The sequence below is a fragment of the Bemisia tabaci genome, chromosome 2 (genome assembly GCF_918797505.1).
Source record: "Bemisia tabaci chromosome 2, PGI_BMITA_v3".
NCBI classification, from domain to species: domain Eukaryota; kingdom Metazoa; phylum Arthropoda; class Insecta; order Hemiptera; family Aleyrodidae; genus Bemisia; species Bemisia tabaci.
Window position 1 is genome coordinate 51,890,426 of NC_092794.1, and position 23,209 is coordinate 51,913,634.

At 40.1% G+C, this 23,209-nt stretch overlaps 1 protein-coding gene and 1 long non-coding RNA gene across 2 annotated transcripts; both read right to left on the reverse strand.

Annotated features, from left to right (window-relative positions):
* Positions 1–316: 316 nt before the first annotated feature.
* On the reverse strand, positions 317–22,629 carry eve (homeobox protein even-skipped). Its single transcript, XM_072297514.1, has 3 exons — positions 22,011–22,629; positions 6,080–6,246; positions 317–5,111 (listed from the first exon to the last, which is right to left on the reverse strand). The coding sequence occupies exons 1-3, from the start codon at positions 22,288–22,290 to the stop codon at positions 4,473–4,475; spliced, it is 1,086 nt and encodes a 361-aa protein (XP_072153615.1). The 5' UTR covers positions 22,291–22,629; the 3' UTR covers positions 317–4,472.
* On the reverse strand, positions 15,673–18,122 carry LOC140224120 (uncharacterized). Its single transcript, XR_011899394.1, has 2 exons — positions 17,279–18,122; positions 15,673–15,782 (listed from the first exon to the last, which is right to left on the reverse strand). It is a non-coding gene; the product is annotated as an uncharacterized lncRNA (long non-coding RNA).
* Positions 22,630–23,209: the final 580 nt, after the last annotated feature.

Consider the following 23,209-nt stretch of genomic DNA (forward strand, 5'->3'; position numbering starts at 1 on the left):
ACTCTATCTTAGTCTATAACAACCACTCGTTTCAACCAACAGGATTATCGCCACATTTTTCTTTTGCCTCCTTCATCGTCCGCTTTGTTTATCACTTTCAATAATGACCCCGCTGGTCAAACAGACTTCTACTCTTATATTCTACATACTGCACTGTTATAGGGCTACTTAAATGTATCATGAAAATAAATTATTATCTCCTCATTTTATTTCGCTAATTTTGCACAATATGTATTTTCAAATTTACAAAACAATATTCACATCTACAGATTGCAACATCATTATAAGGTTCTATGTACACGCAAATAATTTAAGGAACCCTTAAAAAAAATAAATCAGATGCAGTCCCAGGGCCGTCTCGTGGCAGCTCTAAAAGAACCTATTCCCTCTTTTCTTTTCTTCTTTTCTTTTTTTTTTGGGTGCTTTTCTACCCAAGTATCAAACAACGAGTTTGCTCGTAACCCAATCAGTCGGAGCCAAAATCCTGTGCCTTAGTCCGACATGAGAGAAAGCACTGAGTACATCTCCCATGCAATGCAAGATACACCTACTTACAACATGTAACACGATACATGTTTTCCCTAAATATTGCAAGCTGAATAAATTGAAATGAGGTAAGATTTTATGAACATTCAAAAAAAATGGTTGACAAATTTTCCTCTAAAGAGGGCGAGTCAACTTGCGGTCGCCCCAGGACAGCCCTGGAACTATTTATTTTTACTAGGGACTTAAACATAAAGAACGATTCACGTTTTGAGAGTGTAAAAATCCATTGCAAGAGAAGATTGACATCACCCGTAATTTCGCTACGACTTAATTTATATGCACATAACACATTCCGTTCATTTTTTAGTACATAGGTATAATAAGGTATGAATAGATTAAGGTCGTTTTAAGTTCGTGGAAGTGCTTTTTCAGAAAGTTCTAACCAACAAACGCTGCAAAAAGTTCTGAACTGTAAGACTCAGAATTTGTGGGAAGGAAAATTGTCAATATTCCTTTCCCATACCGTTGTGTTTTTCTTTTGTCTACGTTCGTGAACTTTCTATTTCTTATTTTCAAAATGAAGTAATTTCTCGAGGTTCCTTTGAGTATTTCCCTATATACATATACCATTAAACATTATCATCATTTACAAAAAATTCAGAGTGACAATGAAATCTTTGGATAATCTCTTAGATACTAGTTTGGCAAATGGAGAGCGCTAAGGAAATTAGACATATCTACACTGGGTCCGTTTAAAATAGTTCATCTGTTCAGCGGAAGAAATTTGGTTAGACTTAGTCGTATCGGGGTAGAGTTTGGGGTAATTATATACAATAAGCCATTCTCAGTGGAAGATGAAAGTTGGGAGAACCTCTTGGATGGTCTTCAGCAGCTAGAACGTTATTATTTTGAAATTTTTACAAATTGAACTGCACTATCATACCAATTTTGAGTAAATATTAAACTAGACGAAAGAATGATACAAACATTTACAATAGGTGGTTTTGTGCAAGAGTTTTCCTTGCTCTAGACGTCGCGCTAAGAGACAATACACTCTAGAGAGATCCCGCAATTACAATCTAACTGTCGCAGGCAGTAAGTAATCGCCTACTCGTATTCAGATAGGTAACTAAACTAACTGTCTGGCAAAGCGGAGAGTATCACCAGGATTTGAAGGCGCTCCAAGCCGATGTCAAGCTTTTTAAGCTTTTTTTGCACATGATATTTTTACAATGACGATACGAATCATTACAATTTGACAAGTTAACACGCTTGTCGCTTGCAAATTGCCGACTAAAACTGACGGTCTGCGACTTGAGCAATTTAATCGGATGAGACAAAAGTAAAGTTTGGAGGTCAAAGCTAATTTTCGTTTGATGACGATTCATGAGCAACTTGTTGAGCTTAAAATTCGCCCAATGATTGCTGTTGAATGTAGGGGTGAGTACTTTGCTGGGCGAGCTTTTGTATAAATTAGTTCGAATTTTTAAACCAGTTTCTCAACGCTTTGGTCAAAAGCGTTGACTTTAAAAAGTAACTCTGAAGGATAGCAGTTCGGGCTCTCTAAAATATCTTGTCTCCGGTCACGACGTTACTCTTCAAATTTCGTATACGTCTCTATACCTCGCATATCGATGGCAAAAGTACGAAACCACGTATCTCCACCGCGCTGTTTAAAAATGTCCGCCGTTATTCTATTTTTTTTAAAGAGGAACAACCCAACTTTAAAACTTAAGATTTATACAGAATATTCAACTAACAAAAAGGAAAAGTCGAATGATGCTTTTCAATCAATTTCGTCGACTGGTTTTCCGAAAAAAGAAGTAAAGTATGACAGGAAGTCTACAACGTTGCAAAAGGAAATGCGTGGTTCCGCACCTTTACCATCGACATGTTACAACACTATTGCACATATCGTTTTTAACAACAGAAACATTTTAGAAGCAAACTAACCGGCCATAAAGGGATGGCTATTTGAAGAGAGGCGTGACCGCCAAATTATCAGAATTTAAGTTTTTGATGGAGTACTATTCTTAGAGGGTGGTCGCGCTTTACTGCCGAACGATTCCACCATAATGGAGATGTTGCATGTGTGAGGAATTTGCGATTTGACTATCGATTCTCATGTAAAAGTTTGCGAGAAACACGATGGTGCCACTGGTTTTATCTGAAATCAACTCCCAAGCTCAGAAAAAGCTCTCAAGTTGAGGCCAAAATGGAGGGGATATCCCATGCTATCCTGAGAGTCCACCTCTAAACAACAAAACAAACTCTCCATGCAAAGATAGGGAGCAAATACATTGACAGGGTTGCCTCTTTATTTGGGGACTCTAAAACTGAGAACACGGCATCACTGCTAAGTATTTGCTCCCTATCTTTGCATGGAGAGTTTGTTTTGATGTAGAGGTGGACTCTCAGGATAGCGTGGGATATCCCCTCCATTTTGGCCTCAACTTGAGAGCTTTTTTTGAGCTTGGGAGTTGATTTCAGAGAAAACCAGTGGCACCATCGTGCTCCTCGCGAACTTTTACATAAGAATCAACAGTCAAATCGCAAATTCCTCACACATGCAACATCTCCATTGCTCTTTAAACGCCTTTTTCTGACATTTGAAGATCTACTTCAGTGGAAAAAGGGCGTAAGCTCCAAGTCACCTCTCCCAGCGCCGGGTGCTTTTAATAATAAAAACTAAGAGTAAATGCACGAACGATGATTTATAACATTGTCATTGAACACGCACGCTATTTGACTGTCACAATACTTATTACGGATCTATGCGGTCTATGACGGATGGTATGTAGAGCAATTCTCAAAAATATGAAGACTTATCGAGGAAATTGAATTTTTTCATGTCCTCTCGAAAGTTGACCTCTAGCAGTTACGAACCTCTTCAAAGGCCCGCTCAAGTACTGACTGGTTAGCTAAACGTAGAGTAACGTGATAGAGAAAGTATCGCCATAAAATGACTGATTTTAATTGGCTCCTCCATCTTGCGCTTCATGGAACTCTTGAGACCCAATTATAGCGGACGTTATTAGCAGATGCAGTTACAAAATGGCTTAAATTGTGTTTTTATTTATGCATATTACACCGGGCCCTTGACTCGAATTCATTATTTTGACGTGTTAGCATAGATATAGGGCCAATCGTGTGCTATTTTCGAGATTTTTTTAGAATCTCGAGAAAAAACGCATCTTGGATATGATAAGATTGGCAACGAGTGTGGCTGCTGTTGACCGTCAACGTTTGGCAATAATTGAGGGGCTTGGAGGACAAGGCGCATAAGTGCAGTTTTTGAAAGAATTGAGATACTCATGAGCTCAACAACAACTAGGTTGAAAGTATATTCTGTGAAAAATTCACAACTTAACTCCAACTTTAAAGCATCAAAAAGTGAGTTTAAACTTCCTTTCCGACATGAGGGCCCGTGTAATTTTGAAACTTTAAAGACGTACTTCTTGATATAGCAAAAACTCCACTTAAGCGCCTTGTTCTCCAAGTCCCTCAATTCCTCTTCCACTATGAAAAACCAAAACAAGGCGCCGCCATTCCTGGATCCTAATGCGTTTATGAAAAGTGGAGGGGCGTCATGTCCATACTTTTTCTATGAAGTTACTGCATAGAGAAAAAAAAGGAGGTGTTTGCATTTCGGGCATCTTGGAATTTTTTTGATGACGTAGGTCGGTACAGCGACGTTTATCATCGATTTTCTTGGAAATGGTGTAATTTCTGGAAAAAAGTCATTCTATAAAAAGTGCTTGAAATTATATCCTGAGTTGATTTAAGCAAAAAAAATGGGACATTACGGTCCGTTTTTCATACTTCGAATTCCGGATTTCGCTGGCCAGGTTGTACTGACCTACGTCATAGGGTAAACAAACCTCAAGATGCAAACATCTCCTTTTTTTTCTCTATGAAGTTATTGTAGCTCAACGTTATGCGACCTACTTTAAGTACTCCCTCTCGAGGTGGAAGACGCCGCGATCCTAATGCACCAAGAAGGGCTTATCGGCCGGGTCCACACGGTACGGCTGGAACAACTTCTTGAGCCCCGGTTCGGCGACCGGTTTCTTCGGCGAGGACTCCATCCTCGCGTTGAACGTCGGGGACCCAGGGGCAGGGTCGTTCTTTGCCGGGGAGGAAGAGCCCGGCCTGGACATCGGCGGGGAGTAGCGCGGGTTGCTCGTCGGCGGCGGGAACCTGGGTGACGTCACGGTGGTGACGCAGTTGACAATCCCGCAGAGGCAGCTCACGGAGCCGTCGCAGTTCCCGGTCGGGGGTGGTCCCCCCGGGGGGCTGGCGCGGGGCTCCGAGTGGGTGGGGCTCGGCTGGCAGATGAAGGGCATCCCGGGGGGCGGCGGTGGGGGCGGGTGCGGCGGCGGGGGCTCCGCTCCGGGGGGCCGCGGCATGGAGTACGGGGTGAAGCGGGGGTGGAGGGGGTAGCAGAGGGTGGAGTAGGGGTAGGTGCTCGCGGCCATGGCGGCGATGCCCCCGGCGCCGGCGGCTGAGGCGGCTGCCGCCTGGAGGATGCTCGCCGCGATCGCGGGGTCTGTGTACAGGGCGTAGGGCCACGCCATCGCCAGTCGTTGACGCTTGTCCTTCATCCGCCGGTTCTGGAACCATACCTGTCAGACAAAGAAACACAATGAAGAATTTGCAGTCAAGAGTTTAAAAGGCGGATTCGGGCACTTTGAATGGGAGGAAGGGGGTCTAGGCGGCTTCCCAGAAAATTTTCAATATTTTAAAGCATGTAATATGCAGTTTTAGTCAATTTCGTCACGAATAAATGCCAGATAAAAGCGCCCCTCCTTCTTTTATTCGCCATTCCTTTCTTTTCATTTTCCCCCTTCATTTTTTCACTGGGAAAAAAAACACACATTGGATCTAGAGTACAGACTCTTGAAAACATTGCCAAAAAAAAAATACTCTTGATTCAATCGGATTTTTACTTGAATTAAAACGAAATCCGCGAGGCTTGGTTCTTGATTTAAGCTGATTGAATCAAGAGCACTTTTTCTTGTCGATGTTTTTAAGAGTCTGGACTCTGGATCCAATGTTTTTTTTTTTTTTTTTTTTTTTTTTTTTTTTTTTTCCAGTGTTGGATGAAGGGGTGGGGAAAATGAATCCATCGAAGAATGATGTCTACAGCTATGTCTAAAACTATGGCTTTGGCTAGATCTACTTCTATGTCCATGACAATGTCTATGACTATGTCCTATCTGAGTCATATGTAACTACGGCCAATTTCTTTATCGAATTAATTTTCATTTGGTTAACTATGGAAGTCTACTTAGGTGCTATTTTGCAAATGAGCAAGAGAACAATTTGGTTTTAACATGCTTATTATGAGTTACTTAAGACTTTAAGGTGCATATTTTGAAACGGTAAATTTTCAAAATAACAACCTGCACCCTAGGATACCTGCCATAGTTTCTAGGAGTAAATCAGCATTTATGCGGAGTTAGAAAATAAAAAAATCATGTGTGCTGATTATGTGTACATGGAGCAGTATTGCTTTACTACTGTAGCATGGTGCTGATACTGTAGCACGGTACCAATGAATAATAATGCCTTAATAGAACCTTAATAGTACCTTAATAGTTGATTCTGGGAGACTAAGCTGAGCAGCTAATTCACATCTTCTTGGTCTTGAGACATAATTTTCTCTGTAGAATTCCTTCTCAAGCCGGGCAAGTTGATCTCGCGTGAATGCTGTCCTATACCTCCTTATGCCGGGGTCTAAATTATTTTCAACTTCACCTGAGGAGAAAAAAAGGCTCAAGTTAGTATTTCTCATTGTACTACGTATTATTCCATCATAGCACAATAAACCCCATAGCAATATTTGTATTGAAATAAATAACAGTCCTGAAACAAAAGAGTTAAAAAAAAAACGAGATAGTGGAATCGACCAACGCCGAAAAGACTATTGGAAAATATTGACGTTTGAAAAAGACGAATTGCAAATCTCGCACGGTCGAGTAGAACTATATGTAGAGGAGGGCAATCGGAAAGTAGTCAACCCGACTGTGACAAGGGAGTTGGCTGTTATGCCATTTTGCCGTAAGATACTTTGTCCCCAATAGAGTCCCTTTATACCCAGAGTTAAGACAACTCACTTTTGGTTCGGCTGAAAGTGGCCTAAAAAAAAAATCCAATTCTGATTGGTTCTCGCTCATGGAGGCCGAAACGAGTGCACCAAGATGGCGGTACCTCGAATGTGAACAAGAATAATGAAAATATCACCTAATTGTGGTTTATCAAGAGTAAATTGTCATTTCCATCGGTCCAAAATGAAAAGAGAATAAGAAATTATTCACAAACCAATCTCATTTTCTTTTTAATTGATCAATTTGTTGATGTTGTTGTTTTTGTGTGACAGACATCGCAGGATTCCTGATCCTTATCCCTCAATATCGTTCGTTTGGGTGCACTCGTTTCGGCCTCCATGGCCAGCCAAGGCCGGCTGTCAGTCAGCTGATAATCGAGTTGTCTTAACTCTGGGTATAAAGGGACTCTAGTCCCCAATAATTGTATGAGTACCGCTGATTTATAATTATTTTACTACGTGAGCATTCCCAATAATGTCTCCCTGTATGTATATTCTAAATTTGAGGCTTTAGGAGCTCTTTCAGGTTTCGTAGATATGCTATTAAAAATTGTGAGATCTTAAGAAGACTCAAAAAGACTCAAAAATAATAAAATCACGGAGAAATAAGTAATAATTTGGGGGAGGGGTGCGGGGGCCCTTCAGGCCTCACAGCAGATTTTTGGAGGGCGATCGCCTCTTAGTCGCCCTAGCCAGTCCGCCCTCTGTTGGGAATTATTTTATTTTTATTCCCCTTCTAGCCAACCCCTTGGCTAAAAGCACAAATGAGAACCCCAACTTCAACCTATTTGGCCACATGAACACCCTCAGGCTCCGATCAGGTCATTTACTCACATTTTTTTTAAAAAAAAAAAAAACCTCATTGAAAAACATAAAAAAAGTTAAAAGAAGATGTTTACATTTACTCAATTTCAAGGGGTAGTGCGCACTTGAGTGCCAATTCTATTCGCGTCAGACTGTATAAATGCGATTTTTACAGTCCCTCTAAATTAAGGGTGGCCTTATTTGCCTCGCGTATGTATATGTATCGATGATACCGTATAATATCTTCGGCGTATATAATAATAAGTTGACAAATCATTGCTATCTCTATCTGGTTCGCCCCCAGCATTGTTCACGCGGACGCCGTTGGGTCGAACGCTGCGGTCATTAAGAACAAGTCTATTTACACCCGCGCCAAACAGACGTAATGAGAGGGGAAGGGCGCGCTAAATGGCATTTAATTTGATGATTGTCGCTTGGATCGACAAACACGGCCAACATTTCCATGGACTTATAAGCTTTATCCGTCAACACGGTGCAAGGTCGCCGGTTGGTGCGAAAAAGTACCGCACTCAACACATATAATGGACCGCAAGACAGGGTATGAATCTAACCCAAAGCATGATAAATTAGGGAACCTTTATGTAGCATATAGTGGACGTATTGAAACTTTCCAAATTCAACGTGAGAAAATAACGATTCTTGTTTAGATTTGATCAGATTTATTCATACATCCCGATCAAAAAAAAAAAAAAAAAAAAAAAAAAAAAAAAAAAAAAAAAAAAAAAACTTACTTATGAGTTAATTTTGGAAGCTTCCGATATATGTTTAACGTTTTCTGCGAGAGTTGTCGATGATAAATCATGTGATGTAAAGCTCTGCGGGTCAATTGTTGAAAGTTTAAAGCAGCCCGATAAACCATTGAAATGCGATATGTTGCATGTTTAAGACAGGGCTATGTCTTGTTTTGTCCTGTCGACATATTTACAATAACCGAGCCGCACTTCTTTACTCCCAGGGCTTAAGGTGGATCTCCAGTAATCCATTCTGGAGGCATATCATCGACATATTTCAAATTTTAACATTTGGGGAAGAATTATTTGGGGGAAAATCGAAATTTCAGTCTGTAGATAAAGCATTGAAGAATGTTCGTGCCGAAAATCATCTTCCGAAGGCTTAAAACAAAGTCAAAAGTACCGTCTCCAAAAAATTAATCATCGATGGCGATAAATTAAAATTTGTTGCAGCATGGAAACAGTACCTCAGATTTTTTTTTAAGATTTTGGATTTCTGGCACGAGCATTCCTCAATGATCGCTCTAAAGTTTGAAATTTCGATTTTCTCAAAATAATCTGCGCCAAAGCTGAAGATCCACCTTGAGTCCATACCCTGTCGATTGGTCCATTTGGCATCCGCGTGTCATCCCTGTATCGATGGGGGATGGAGAGGGGAGGGGGTAGCGCGGGCACGCGGCGACAGTGGCTCACCCCTCGTGTCTTGTGCTGACCTCTGGTCACTAATCATGATTTACGTCGCCGAAATAAAGGATCGGAGCAATTTGCGGGATCCGTGTCATCCTGGTTAACAGGCGTCTCAAATTGATTGGAGCCGCAGCGGCTGTGATTGCGGTCGCGGGTCGCGGTAATTGCTCGAGGAGTCACGCTGCAGTTCGGCGCGCCCCCGTCTCGCGCCCCATTCGACCAGCATCCACCACCGATGCAATAAAATCCACAATGGTCTCCCGTCGCGTTGGTAGCAATGTCACAACATATCGCGTTAGTGTGAGCCCCCGGCAGCTGCCTTGCAATACAGCAGGTAGGGGTGCGAATTTTAAATTGATATTGCCAAAAAATCGATAAAATCAAATTGATCATCATCCCTGATTTTCAGCCGAATCGATTTTTCCCTCAAATTGATGCACTTTAGTAATTTTTGCGAGTCTTTGGCTATGACTGTAAGTTGTGTCTTACTTTTGTACGGCCTTGTCCACAAAAGCGCCGCAGCTCGCAGAAAATAGGATGAGTTGGGAAGACTCTCCCGTGTTCCCGAAGAGAGACGTAAAGCGCAAAAATTGAGTTTCGAGGAAGATGACTTTGTAGCCTCTGACTTGAAAATATTATTGAAAGAAGTCTCCGTTCTTTGAGAAATTGTCACCGCATTCACCCGGAAGGCTCCGAGAGATTTTTCAAATGATTGGAAATTGACGAATTTAATTTCCTATCATATAAAGGACCTCCTCGGGGATCATACACTGAAAAAAATAATATGCTGTTTTAGCGCCTAAGATGTCAAAAATGTGTCTGGTGATCCCAAGATACTGCCTTCACTGCCTTCGCAGTTAACTTTACATCCTGTGAATGCAAATTCAAACAGCGTGGGCCATCAAGGCTGCATCTTAGGATCACCAGACACATTTTTGACATCCTAGGTGGTAAAACAGCATACCAGTTTTTTCAGTGTACATTCTTTTCCAGGTTCCATTTAAATCTTTGAATACTGCAATTTTACATATGACTTCTCCGTCGTTTTTAAGGCCTATATGACCCCGAGAGTACCACTAAATGGTTTAATTGTGAGTCCTCGGGGTCGCAAATTTCTAACAAGCTAGCCCTGCTTTATTCGCAACGTCAGTGGCTAAATACTTCACTCACATTATTTCTCACTCAGTCAAACCAATTCGCCTTCAATATCTCGATAGGCAACGTGAGCTGCTTGGGAGTTATAATAGTTGCTCGCAGCATTTCAGCCATGTGCACTCGCTATATTCATAGCTGTAGCGGCTTAATAATACTTTACTCACGCACTGTTTTTCATTCTTTCCGATCAGTTCGCCTTCAATATTTCGGTAGGCAATGTGAGCGACTCGGAAGCAATTATACTTGCTTGCAGCAGTTTTGTGATGTGTGTTCATTGGTATCAAACATAATATTGTATTAGAGGACTAATTTCACCCCGTCTTACAATGTTCAGCCCTCATTTTGATGAAGATGCCTAATAAGATCTTTGGGGTCTAAAGATAATAAAGAGGATTCAAAAATAATTGAATTTTGGAAAAATAAGTAATAATCTGAGGAAAAATCGCCGCGGGGACCTCATCGGGACCCTTCATTAGATTCTAAGGAGGCGATTGCCTCCTCCCTAGTGGGACACAGAATATCAATGACCAAAGTACAAAACCACATTATCTCCGTTTGTGACGTTGCACGCCTCCTGTGTTACTTTATTGAAAAATGATAACTATATAGATGTATGTAAACATTTTGGAACTTACAGTTTTTTTGTTTTTTTTTGGCCTCATTCATAATGTAGCAGATATTGTCTTACCGATTGATAAAGAGGCTGTAACGTATATTATACATTATTCCACCTTTATACATTTTCCTACCCCGGGTAAAAATGAACTGTCGTTTACGATGCACCTCGCCGACCCGTATCGTCGCTGAGGAAATAGAATACGAGCCCCCCAGGCTAATTAGACTTGTAAAACAGGCTATCTCCTTGATGGGGCGCAGCGAGGTTTATACCCGGGGAGATTATGAGGCTGTAAACCGGAGAAAGACGCCGAGGAGAGTGCGCGAGGTGCGGATAGGCCCGGCCCTTTTCTTTGGCTCCTCCTCTTTCAAGACGGAGCGCAGGGTCCTCCCTCCGTCCACCATTTTCGCCCCCTCCCGGGCCGCGCGCTCCCGCGGGGGAGGGTGATGGGCGGGGGGGAGGGAAAAAGCTGGCGCCCTCTCCCCCACCGCCGACTCATTACCCGCGGAAATGCGCGCATTAGCCGAGCCTTATAGTATGAGTCACTAAAATTATGATCAATTTTCTCCCTGCTCATCGCTTGTTATCTGTGCAGCACTTGAAGCGCGGCGCCCTATTTATTAAACTTTTCATACCACCCTCCCCCACCCACCCCCGCCCCTTTCTTTTTTTCTACGCGGCGCTTTGCATTGAACTTGAACGCTCATTCGAAAAGGAAGAGCGTATATTGTAGAGTGGCGATTCCAGCAAGTTGGTAGCATGCACCGTTTTTTTTTTCCTCCACTAAAGTGTATGTTACACAATCGATTCTATTTTTACATGTGAATAGGTTACAAATTGCCCGATAGTTTATATACGAGGTATGTTAGATTAGAAACCGGATTTTGGTCATAACTAGCCTACAATGCGTCCAAATTACGTTTTCTTAAGCTTTTCTGATAGCTGAAAATATATTTAAGAACGCTACGTTCACAAATTTGAAAAATCCTAATTAGCTTCGTTGGTATAAGGCTTGAAGTAAGGCAACCTCAAGGGTGTTTTGCGATTTTTATGTTTGACCGAACTTGTCTCTCTTTTTTCGGTCTTGCACAACATTTTTCAACCCACAAGGACGATTGGAGTTTCGTCTCCATCAACACTGTAGACCCAAATCCAGACGCAGGGCTTGAAAAAGGAGACATTGCATCGGGAAATACCCCGTGTTGGGTACGATTTTCGTCTCCAGCGTTGCCATGCATAATTATTCCCAGTCGTTAAGTTCCACGAACTGACCCGGCGAGGGCTCGGATAGGGCTCGGTGAGGGTGGATAGGCCGATACCTTGCCGCAAGGTGATGGTTAGCTCACCGCAAGGTAATATTTACGCTAGGGTATCGTAGCCGTACACTAAAGTATTGTCACCGAAAATTATCCTATCCAAAAATGTAGGATCATTGTTAGAACGTTCAAGCAGCTAAAGGTAATTCGACATTTGGTTGGATTTTCGTTCAACGGACAACAATCAAGGGGCAAGTGTACCTGAAACTCGATGCGTGTCTACATATTCTATCAAAATTGTATGTGCAGAGCCTTCAGAAATATTACTCTGTTCAACAAGCTCGAAACGACCATTTTCGAGGACTTTTGCCCGCATTTCTTCCACGTGACAAATGTCAGTCGCCGTTGAGAGTCGATTCCCATGCTCCTCATTTTTGACGAACTCCTGATCAGTTTTGAATCGTTTAACCCATTCAAAACAGTGGAGACATCTCGTATAATGATCATGGTAAACTTTTCATAGCATATACCAAAAGTTTCTGTACAAGGTATACCGAGTTTAAAACAAAATTTTATGTTGAATCTTTGCTCTGTCAGTGATCGCATGCTAAAATCGCAAAACGCACCTGACTTACTCGTATTCAAGATGACACAGAATAAACACTGATAAAAAATAAACAAAATCTGTGAACGTAGCGTTCTTAGGTATATTTTCAGCTATCAGGAAAGCTCAAGAAAACCTAATTCGGACGCATTGTGGGCTAGTTATGACCAAAATCCGGTTTCTAATCTAACAGACCTCGTAATCCACTTTAATTTACCTCTATAAGAACAATGTATATAATTGTTGTTAGAAAAACGCTTCTTAAAAGCTTCGTAACTCGAAATTTTGACGGAATATCCCTCGCTGGAAGGAAAAAAATCATCAAAGTTTTCAGAAAATGTCGGCGAGCATGTTTCTAATTGAAAAACGAAGTATACATTGGAGAAAGTCACTATACGTCTGCAATGTCGCAAACCAAGATACGCGTTTTTGAAATTACGTTGTTGATATACTGTAATTTAGACTGCACGAGAGGCGAGAGTTGATTTTTAAAAAATTAAACCTCTTAAAAAAATACTAAAAGCGACGAAACTCGCCGAGAAATTCAAAAGTCAGGGTAAAAGATGAATATGCCCATCCATCCACCAGCATGGTACCTTTGAATGAGTTGAAACTAATTTTATTATTACGTTACGCTCATGCTGAAGGCGAAGTGACGAAACTGTTTCCTTGAGAGGATCAGACGTACAGCGCACACGTTCATACATTGGGATGCATTTAACAAATAGCTATGGAAATTGTGGTGTCATGCCATTCCATTGGGTGAGGTAATGCGATTGTTTTTGATGAATATTTCCCTGAATTTAAGAAAAATCTAGAAACATACTATGCTTATTGCGGTAGGTTTTCCGAATATTTTGTGAGTCATTTTTCTTAAACTTTAAACCATCAATTGGACAGATAACTGTGAAAAAAGTGTTACCTATGATAGATATACCATAACATTGATAACGAGCGGAAAGTCACGAAACCGTTTTTTTTTCCTTGACGGTTTTTCACCAAACGCAAATAATTGATTTATTCATAGTCGTGTCATCATACAGGGTTTAAGTCTATTTTCAAACGTAACAAACTATGGAAGATGAGACAAAGAGGTATAAAGTTAGGTTCATCCATGACCCGAAACTATACTGCTGAATAATACGGCTGCAAAACGGCCCAATGATGACTCCATTTTCGATCTCAATTTTGCAAATGTTAAAGAGCAAAAATCCTTAATTTCAGGAATGCACGCGTGTTGATGTAAGAAGTTCCATTTATTTGCAGGACAGTGATTTCGTCCTGGGTAAGACTATTTCTCCAGCAAATCAAAAAGCGTTTTCTGTCGAAATCTTGAAATCTAACTTCAACTCTCCCCAACGAAAATAGCTCTATTAAAATATCCATGGACTAAGGCCCCTTTTCGGGGATAGTTACATGCAAAAAAAAAAAAAAAAAAAAAAAAAAAAAAAAAAAAAAAAAAAAAATTAAGAGATGAAAACCTGAAAATTTGAGGAATGATATAGCCATTTTTTCCTCTTTTAAAAAATACGAAGCGTGGCGGGAAATTTTGAACGTCGCATAACAAATAATCCAGCAATTCACATAGAGCCTCGTTACCGCGTTTTCCTATCCATCGGTAGACCTGCACGGAAAAAAATCTATCAGCTGCCCAGCTACAATAGTAATCCAACCAACTATACTGCTTTCCCAATTTGGCGCCTGTTATGCTCTTAACCCGTGTCAGCTATACCGGTATGGTAACCGCTGGCGCTCCCGGCGGATGACGCTGCGCACTAGACGCGAGTGCACCGCCCCTACGTTAGCACGCCTCGGCCGGCTGACGGTATAGTTGAGCCGGCCATCTGACTATCGTCTTCACTTCTCTTTATACCTTGGTTTGTTATTAGAATAATTAACTGGTAGTATGGTCATTCATCCTTCACATGGCCCAGCTTGCAGTATAGTAAGGTTAGCCAGCAGAATAACCCATGCTCATAATTATAATTGCCAAAACGGACTCCCCTCTAATTAGTGGCTGCAGGGAAATATACTGAAGCTAATTATTGAAAATAAATAGCCTCCGAGTCTTACTCAAATTCGTTCCTTAAACGTTAAGGCTTCCTTAACCAATGCATTTCTTATGGCTTAAGGAGGCCTTAATGTTAAAGGAACGACTATGAATACGACCCTGAGGTTATTTTTTTCAATTAATTAGCTTAAATATAATTCTCTGCAGCCTCTAATTAGAAGGGAGAGTGGTTTTAGCAATTATATTGAGAGCATGGGTTAAAACTTTCATTTAATTTTCTTACAACAAGGATTCGACTTACTTATAACTACAGTGAAATAAAAAATATTTAATTGGTAATAAAAAGAAATACCTACCTAGATAAAAGATAAACTCTCTCCCTAGGCTGATAATTTAAATGTAGTAGGTATAAAGTACTATCAATTTAAAATGAAAGATTATTTTGAGTGCAATGAGACTGTATTATTTTAAACGAGCTAAAAATTATCTTACATTTTGAGGATAAAACATTTAAAACAAGAATATTCAAAGTGTAAGAAAAACTAAATAAAACAAAAATCTCAGAATCACACTTATGGTTGGTTCCTCTTATTTCGACTATTTCATCTGTTTTCATAGTTGAGTGGAAAGTAAAAATGACCAGTAGGATTCCAGAATTACTGCCCATTTTGATTCCAGTTTTTTTTTCTTTCAAAATATTTTTAGGTTTATTTAAGTTCGAATTTCAATTAAATTTAATTCCAATGATGTGTTTACAAAGGCTTTTGGCAAATGCATAATGCAAGGGGATATTGAATAATATTTATCATCATAAAATTAAAAATTAACAAAAAAAAAGCTCACCAATTTGCTGAGATTTGTGATCCATTATGTCAGAAAAATTCACCAAAAGATAATGGGTCCAAAGTTCTTCTTACAATTTTTAAGTAACTTGGAACACATGAAAACACTAAAGATGCGCACTGTGGAAAGATTTTAAGCACCTTATCACAACAGAAAAGAACTAGCACCAAGATTAAATGGGTGATTAATAGAGAACAAACGTCTCAAAACCGCACTGACACTTCACCCATTTTTTATCACAGTAAAAAATGAGCATTATTTCATCGGACTGATGTGACATCCTTGCTCAATGGAAAAGTAGATGCTTGAATTTCACAACTTGCTCCAATCATTGATGATATTAAGGTAGCCATCAATTCTTTACCAAACAGTCCTCCCACAGACGACAAGGACCATTTTAAGGCAGAGAGCAAACGGCTTTAGAAGTTGGGTGACAGGCGAGTGTCTGGAATTGTTGATCTGAAAAAATACAAAATGGGAGACAGATCATCAAATTTATCCACAGTTAATAACTGTTGTTAAGTAAAGGAAAAATGAAAATAATTTCAATAAATGAACCAGCATTTACAAAATGACAACATGACAAATTTAAAAAAAGAATGTCACCCTTCATTTTGAAGGAAGGGCAAATTGATAAATTAAACTTTACTTCTGAACTGAGCCCCTGAATGTAATTATTCTACCAGCAGAAAAATTCTAAAGTCAAACTTCATGTTTCTAAATTGATAAGTTCCAAAATTTCCTCTTGTATCTCATGTTTTACGTGCCATCCATGGAAAAATTTAGTACACATATTTACGGTGGATATAATTTAGTGAAAATTTTTCACTGAAAATAATTTAAGTACTGGTTCATTCATTCCTCCAAATTAAATGGGAAGGATAAGCAGCTATCACAAGAGCAGGCCTAGTCACACAGTTTGACAGTGTGCGCATGCCCAGAGACTGCGCACTGTTTGCGGTGAGCTAATGTTGACTGACAATTTAGTACGCATACTTACATAATTGACTGTACAGTCAGACTGCTCATGTGATACAGGCATACTTAGGTGTAGATCGTAGAATGAGACTCTTGTGTTTCAACTTAAGTCAGAAATATCATAATTAGCTCGGTAATTCTTTCATATATTAGTTAGCGTAAAAACTTGAAACACTAGAAGTGCATAGGTGCCTCGATAAAGCTCAGCTCCGCATTTCAGAGTCAAGGGGCTATTTCTGACAATGGAATAAAATGAGCAAACACTATGACAAACTGTCAATAGATAATTCCATTTATTACATTCTATGCCATTAGTGTAGTGAATAAGGGATTGAAAGCCTGTTCGTCTATGATATGGTTTGTCCTGCCGATCAGATTCTACGCGGTTGTATCCATAGCATACTTACAGAAACTACTTACTGCTGTAAGTATAGCTGGAGATTGAAAGTAAATGTTTACAGAACAACAACCGCACTAGAGGCATCAAGTTTACAAAGACCCATGCTTTTAACAGGGTTGAGTTAAATAATGATGTTATTAATGGGTACCACTATACGTTGCTCAGAGAACCTACTTAAAAATTTAACGGTGGTTGTGATGCATGGTTAGGTACCAAAACAGCACAGTCTGCAAACCATATCTCCAACAACATGCTTTCTTATTATAACTGGCTTTAAAGGAACTAGGGACAATGATAGAACCTGAAGATTTTCAATAATGCATGGACTCAATAATACAGTACCTAGATAGGTTAGACCTGCCCACCGCAGCTCGACTTTAAGATGCACACAAATCTCTCACTAACTTAGCTCCAAAGAGTTATGATTAACTTTACTTTAGTTACGTACAGTTGCATTCCTATTCTACGGCTTGGATACAGTCATTCACTTCCTACATTTCAGCAAAATTTGAGGACTGGCGCATACTTGTGCACCTCAATTGAGGTTCTACGAGTAGGTAGTAAAACAAATGCTTACCTGTACGAGCATGCGTTTTCTCCTGTACTTGTTCTGGAGAATGCTTGGTGCATGTACTTTATCACAGCTCAAGTCTCAACTCACAGCACTGATTCAGATTCACATAAATTAATTAACAATTTTCACTTAGGCCACATTCTTGATACTAATGCTTATTCTGCGGCATGAACGCCAAACTTGCACTTGGCCAAAACCCAAAACAAACAACAAATCGGGGATGCAGGAATTTCAACTCGGCGTGTCAGGTATCTCAACTCAAAAACTCTGCGTCGACCGTGCGCACGTTTAATAATTACTTTTAAATTACATAAATCAAATGAACTGAAGTTACAAATAAACCAAGAGACGCGAGCAAAGCCTATTTGTATTCACATGTCGTTAAAAATGTCACCTATTTAAGTACAATGAGTCTACAGAATCGTCAGTACTGAGAGTGGGTATGGGTATTTTTGGCCTTATTATAATGGCAGCCTCTTCGGAGACAGGAAACATAGGCAACCCAGCTATTGTGGTATAGTTCACATGAGTAGGATAGTTTCGCTGCACTCTAGCGGAGAAATACCCAACTTACGTGCCGTGATAGTGGAAGGAGCTAGATAAACCCGCGCTGATTCAAATATTAAAATTGGCTGCGCCCCTGGTTATACGTAATGACTCACGTAACCATACTTCTGCCGGTCCCGCCTGATCTTCCAATAGCTATTCGGGAATAGTTGATCGAACTATCCGCTTACCTTTTTCAGAGTACCACCCTTGCTCGAGCCCTTATAAATATGTTTATACGCCACATACATTCACCAACTATGGTGGTATAGTTACCAACGTAATACCATTTTTTTCCGTGTGGTCGGCCTTTAACTAGCAGCATAGATATGATGCTAGTTGAAGGCCTCTTTTAGTCATCGTAGTCGTTTTCTGAACAGCTCCTTTTCTAAGAGGCTCTATATCGACGGTGTAAGTTCGCAGCCACGTATCTCGGCTTGCGACGTTGCAGACTTCCTTTTATACTCACTTTCTGAAATGGAAAACCACGCAACGTCAATTATTCTTGAGGGCTTTCAAGAGTGTTCTTAACTGTGCGAAATCTTAAAATTTGTGAAAATCGTCGATTTTTTGTCTTTTAATGACTTCTTTTTTTATAAAAAAACTTGTCCTTTTTAGAAAGCTACGTTACATTTTAGTCAAACTGCAAACGATATATAGGGCCTCGGAAGGAAAGGATCTGATTAAGGAAGGAATAAGAATACGACCCTATGAGGCGTTCTTCCCTAACATGACAACACGAATGTTTTTAAAAGGCGACACAGTGCGGCGCGCGTTTAGCAAACCCCTGTTACTGCTGTGCTGAGAGAAAACACCGTAAGAACATTCAAATGCTGCCAAATTTCCATTCAAAGAGTGTTTTTTTGAAGAGAATTATAATTAGTTTTTCTTGTTATCAAGCAGTTTATGTAAATTTACAAATAAAATCCTCAGAAAAATCGGAAGAAAAATATTTACAAATTTCCCCAAAAATGCGTGGTTTGTCAAAGGGGATTTGGCAACGTCTAAAGGCTCAAACGTCGTTCTTCCTTAACACACCCTTGTAAACCTACATCAAACACGACCGCCACCCCTGTGCCACACCGCTTAGCGGGGCGACGCGACGTGAGAGACATTAAGACGATGAAAATTAATAACACCGATGATGACACCAATAAAGAGGTCAACAGATCGGAAGATGGGAGCCCGGCACAACAAGGAATCTAAAAAGCCCTGCGCCGCGCGCTTCAGACTCAGTCTTGTCACGGGGCAAAATTCAACAATAATAATCAACAAGGCACTTAACACTTGTTACCGGTAAGACACTGTTGTCAGGTTAAATATTTCTGAGATTTTTGGAAAAAACTAATCCTTCTCTGGGAAAAATATAATTTTTTTCCAGACGGAGTTCCAAGACAAAATTCATTAGTTGAAGATAAACGTAGTTTAAGATTTTGAAAAAAGTTAGGAAAAATTTCCTCCCAGAAGACAAGACCTCTGCTCATAAATCAGGTAACATATTTAAAGAGAATTTTTTCCCGCACTCAAGAAGTTTCATCGATTTGCATAATTCATGAGTAAGTTAGTAAGTAATGAGAAATACTCAAGACACCACTGAACTTCAAAGCCTCACGGAAAAAAGGATGTAAAGTTTTGCTAGATAGGTCTACTTGATTTTTGATACAATGATTTTCCTCAGAAATATCCTCAGGAATTCACCGGTGGGTAGCCGTTAATGGTCGATTATCGATATTTCCCAATTTGAAGCTATGGCAAAGAATCGATTATTAAAAAAAATCGTTCCGAACACCCTTTTCCTCGATCCTTTTCCATAGGTTTAAATGGCAGACCATCAATCTATCGCAAAGCATGCCACGCAACTGGAATTCATCAGGTTCTAATACGCCGTGATTTTCGATGAGCAATACATCCGTTTACATTTCGGATGTAACATTTTGGCATTCGGTCGGATCTCATTACTCTCTGCTGATCTAAAAGCTTAAACCATCAAAACACGATTCCGTGACTAACACAACTGAACTATTGCCGCTTACATACCGCTTAGCCTACATAGCCAATTGGACCAATTTGCGAAGATACCCATACCAAAAGGGAAAAGTGCCGCTATAAATGAAAAATGGCAACACCACGTCCAACCCTTAACACTGTGACTGGCAGATGAAGAACACGTATGGCTAATACCGCCGCGCCGCTTCCTTCCTCCGTTGAAAAAACGCACTTCCGGTACAGTAGTGCAACCGGTGCGTCCCTCCTTGGCGCCACCACCCCCGCACTGTGACTCGAAGCTCCGGCACTAAGTGCGACAGGGTAGGCAAAATAAAACCTCTGCATCATCTGAAATGCACTTTGCAATTAGAAAAGACTAAAATTACTGGCTCATCCGTAAAAACACTAACGCACACTGGGAAACTAATGATGAAGACCTTGTATTTAGACTGAGCCAGGGATTGTAGTTCCTAACTGCAAAATGTAGTCCGTTTCTTCGCTCCTCTAGCGTAAGGGCGTATCTCGATTTTCGTATGAGCCTCAGAAAGCATGAATTTACATGTAAAACAGGGCTCACGTGGGAATTGAGATATGCCCCTACGTCAGAAGGCGACGATGAGGATTTGCGCCGAGTTCAGCAAAAACATACCAAGTCGCATTGCGGAAAACAGTAGTTATGATCCGAGTTTCGCGATTAGGTGATTAGTCGATTACAGTAGACTCTGGATTATCCGGATTAATTGGTGCCGGGCCCGATCCGGATAAAAAAAAATCCGGATAATAATAGTAAACACAAACACCACCAACCAACACCACAGTATTCTTATTATGTATACATCATGTACATACCAACACGAATTTAAAAGGTTAACGCCAAATTGAACGACTCAATGGTGATTGTGAATGGTAGCCGACAACGATAAATTACAATACAACGATTAAAGCGCGCAATGCGTGAAGTATTCATACAGTCTTGTAGCCGCTAATGTGCGTTTTAGGCTAACTAACCGACTGCACTGCGTTTGGCGTAATGCGAGAAGTATTTATGCAATCTAGTAGGCGCTAATGCGTTCCACGCCGACCTCACTGTTTGGCGCAATGCGTGAAGTATTCCTTCAGCCTTGCAGGCGCCAATATGCCTTGCGACCGCTTCTCCGCGGATCCGCTCACTTATCGGAATGCGTACGTAGTTACATGGTTGCAAAATCGATCCGGATAATCCAGAGTCCGGATAATACGAAGCCGGATAATCCAGAGTCCGGATAATACGAAGCCGGATAATCCAGAGTCTACTGTGGTCGATTTTTGAGACCATCAATCGAAAATATTCAGAAACCGATTAATGATCGAATCAAACCAAAATTAACCGCTTGGTCGCACATGTTTTGAAACCGTAAATTTTCAAGATAACAACTTGGGGCCCGGAATGCCTACCATCTAGGATGCCTAAAAATGTAAAACATCAATTCTGCTGAATTTGAGAATCAAAATCATGCACACTGAACATATTAGATGGTAATTTAGCAAATTTTGGCACAATTTTTTCCGTATTCTTTTCAAAAATCCTGATTTTCCATAAAATATTAGCTTGCTTGGCCTTTGAGCTGAAATTTGAAGGGGTTTTGTACTGATTTCTTGGAATTTGACCTGGGAACTTGTCATTTTAGTCATAATGGTCATTTCCGAACATTTCCAAGACATATTTCACAGTCCATAATACACTGCTCCTGAATGGCTAATTCATCGATCAATTAGAAAGCGCATAGTTACGAACACACAAAAATCCGCTTAGCTTTAAAGAAACACGAAAAATGCCAAAACAATTTTCTCAGCTACAAAATTTTACGGGTTTTTTTCTAAATTTACAAGTGCGCTCTAACAGTTTTTCTAACAGTCATCGAGTCATCGTCACTATCTGAGGGGCTTGGATGACAAGGTGCGTAAGAGCAATTTGTTTAAAAATTGAGATATCAATGTGATATCAAGAAAAACTAGTTTTAACAGATATTCTGTGAAAACTTCGCTGCCAAATCCAAATTTTTAAGCATCAAAAAGTCAGTTTGAACTTTCTTCCCGCCATAACGATCCATGTAATTTCGAGACTTCAAACACGTATTTCTTGAAATAGCAAAAACTGCACTTATGCGCTTTGTCCTCCAAGCCCCTCATCTAGGGTTTGAACAATATGATAATCAAAACTTACCTTTCTCGTTGCGAGAGGACTTCGAGGAGAAAATTCCACTGTTGGGCGGTGTCCGTCTTTCGGGAGGGCTATCGATGGGTGCTGAGACTGTGACTGGATGTTGATGCGAGAAGTCGGACGAATAATTTTCAAACGTCTTCTTGCAGCTACTCGAGAGGATATCCACCATGGATTCGTGGTAGGGCACTCGCTGTTTCAAATTCCCATTCACCTCGTCCCCCAATTTATTGAGCTCCCCGTGCATGAGCTTGTTGTTCGGTAGTACCCGGAACGGGTGCATGGTGTCCAGACAAATTCAACTTTTTTTCATTTAAAGATTTCCGGAATTTTTAAATGCGTCATTTTAGTCTAACTCTCACCTATTTGCACAGATATATGAATTGGATTTTAGACTGTGGGAATTTTATTTATGTTGTTCAGGACTGCGCTCAAATACAATTGCAGTTTCGAAAATTTACTGTTGGACTCGAAAAGATTCTCTTGAGTATTTAGAGTGATTGTTTCACTAAGACTGCGTGTTTCAGTTACTTAAGCCAGAAAATAATTCATTTTCATTGGAATATGTTGATGAAGGTGTCCGCCCAATTTTCAGGCCTACACAGTACGATTTGGTGTCATTCCAAAAAATGTCCTGTTGAAAAAAGAAACAAAATAAAGTCTGAATTTTTAATGTGAAAATTTAGATTTTCGTCAAACATAAATGAGATTCTCGAACTACAAAATATAAAAAAAGTGAATCAATATGTTTTAAAACATTTTCTAATGAATTTAATTTATATATCGACGGTGAAACTACCAAACCACGTATCTCGTTTGCGGTGTTTAAAAATCTACGCTCGCATTTTATTTTTTTGAAGTAGACCAAATCAATATCATTCCTTGAAATTTTCACAGAATTTTCTCCGCACGAAGAGGAAGAATCACAGAAATTTTCAAGACTGGACGTTAAGTAGTTTTTCATTTAAAAAATAAAGTATGACAGGAAGTCTGCGACGTCGCAAACCGAGATACGTGGTTTGGTAGTTTCACCGTCGATATGTAAATATAATCAAAAGTAAAATACTCTCATACTTTCCTAATGTACTCTCTCATTCAGGAGAGAATTTGCTGCTCGAGCGTAAAGCAGACTGCCTGGTAGAAGCGAGAGTTCAGCAAGCTGTTCATAGAATTTGTCAGAAAAAGTAATGGACATAAAATAT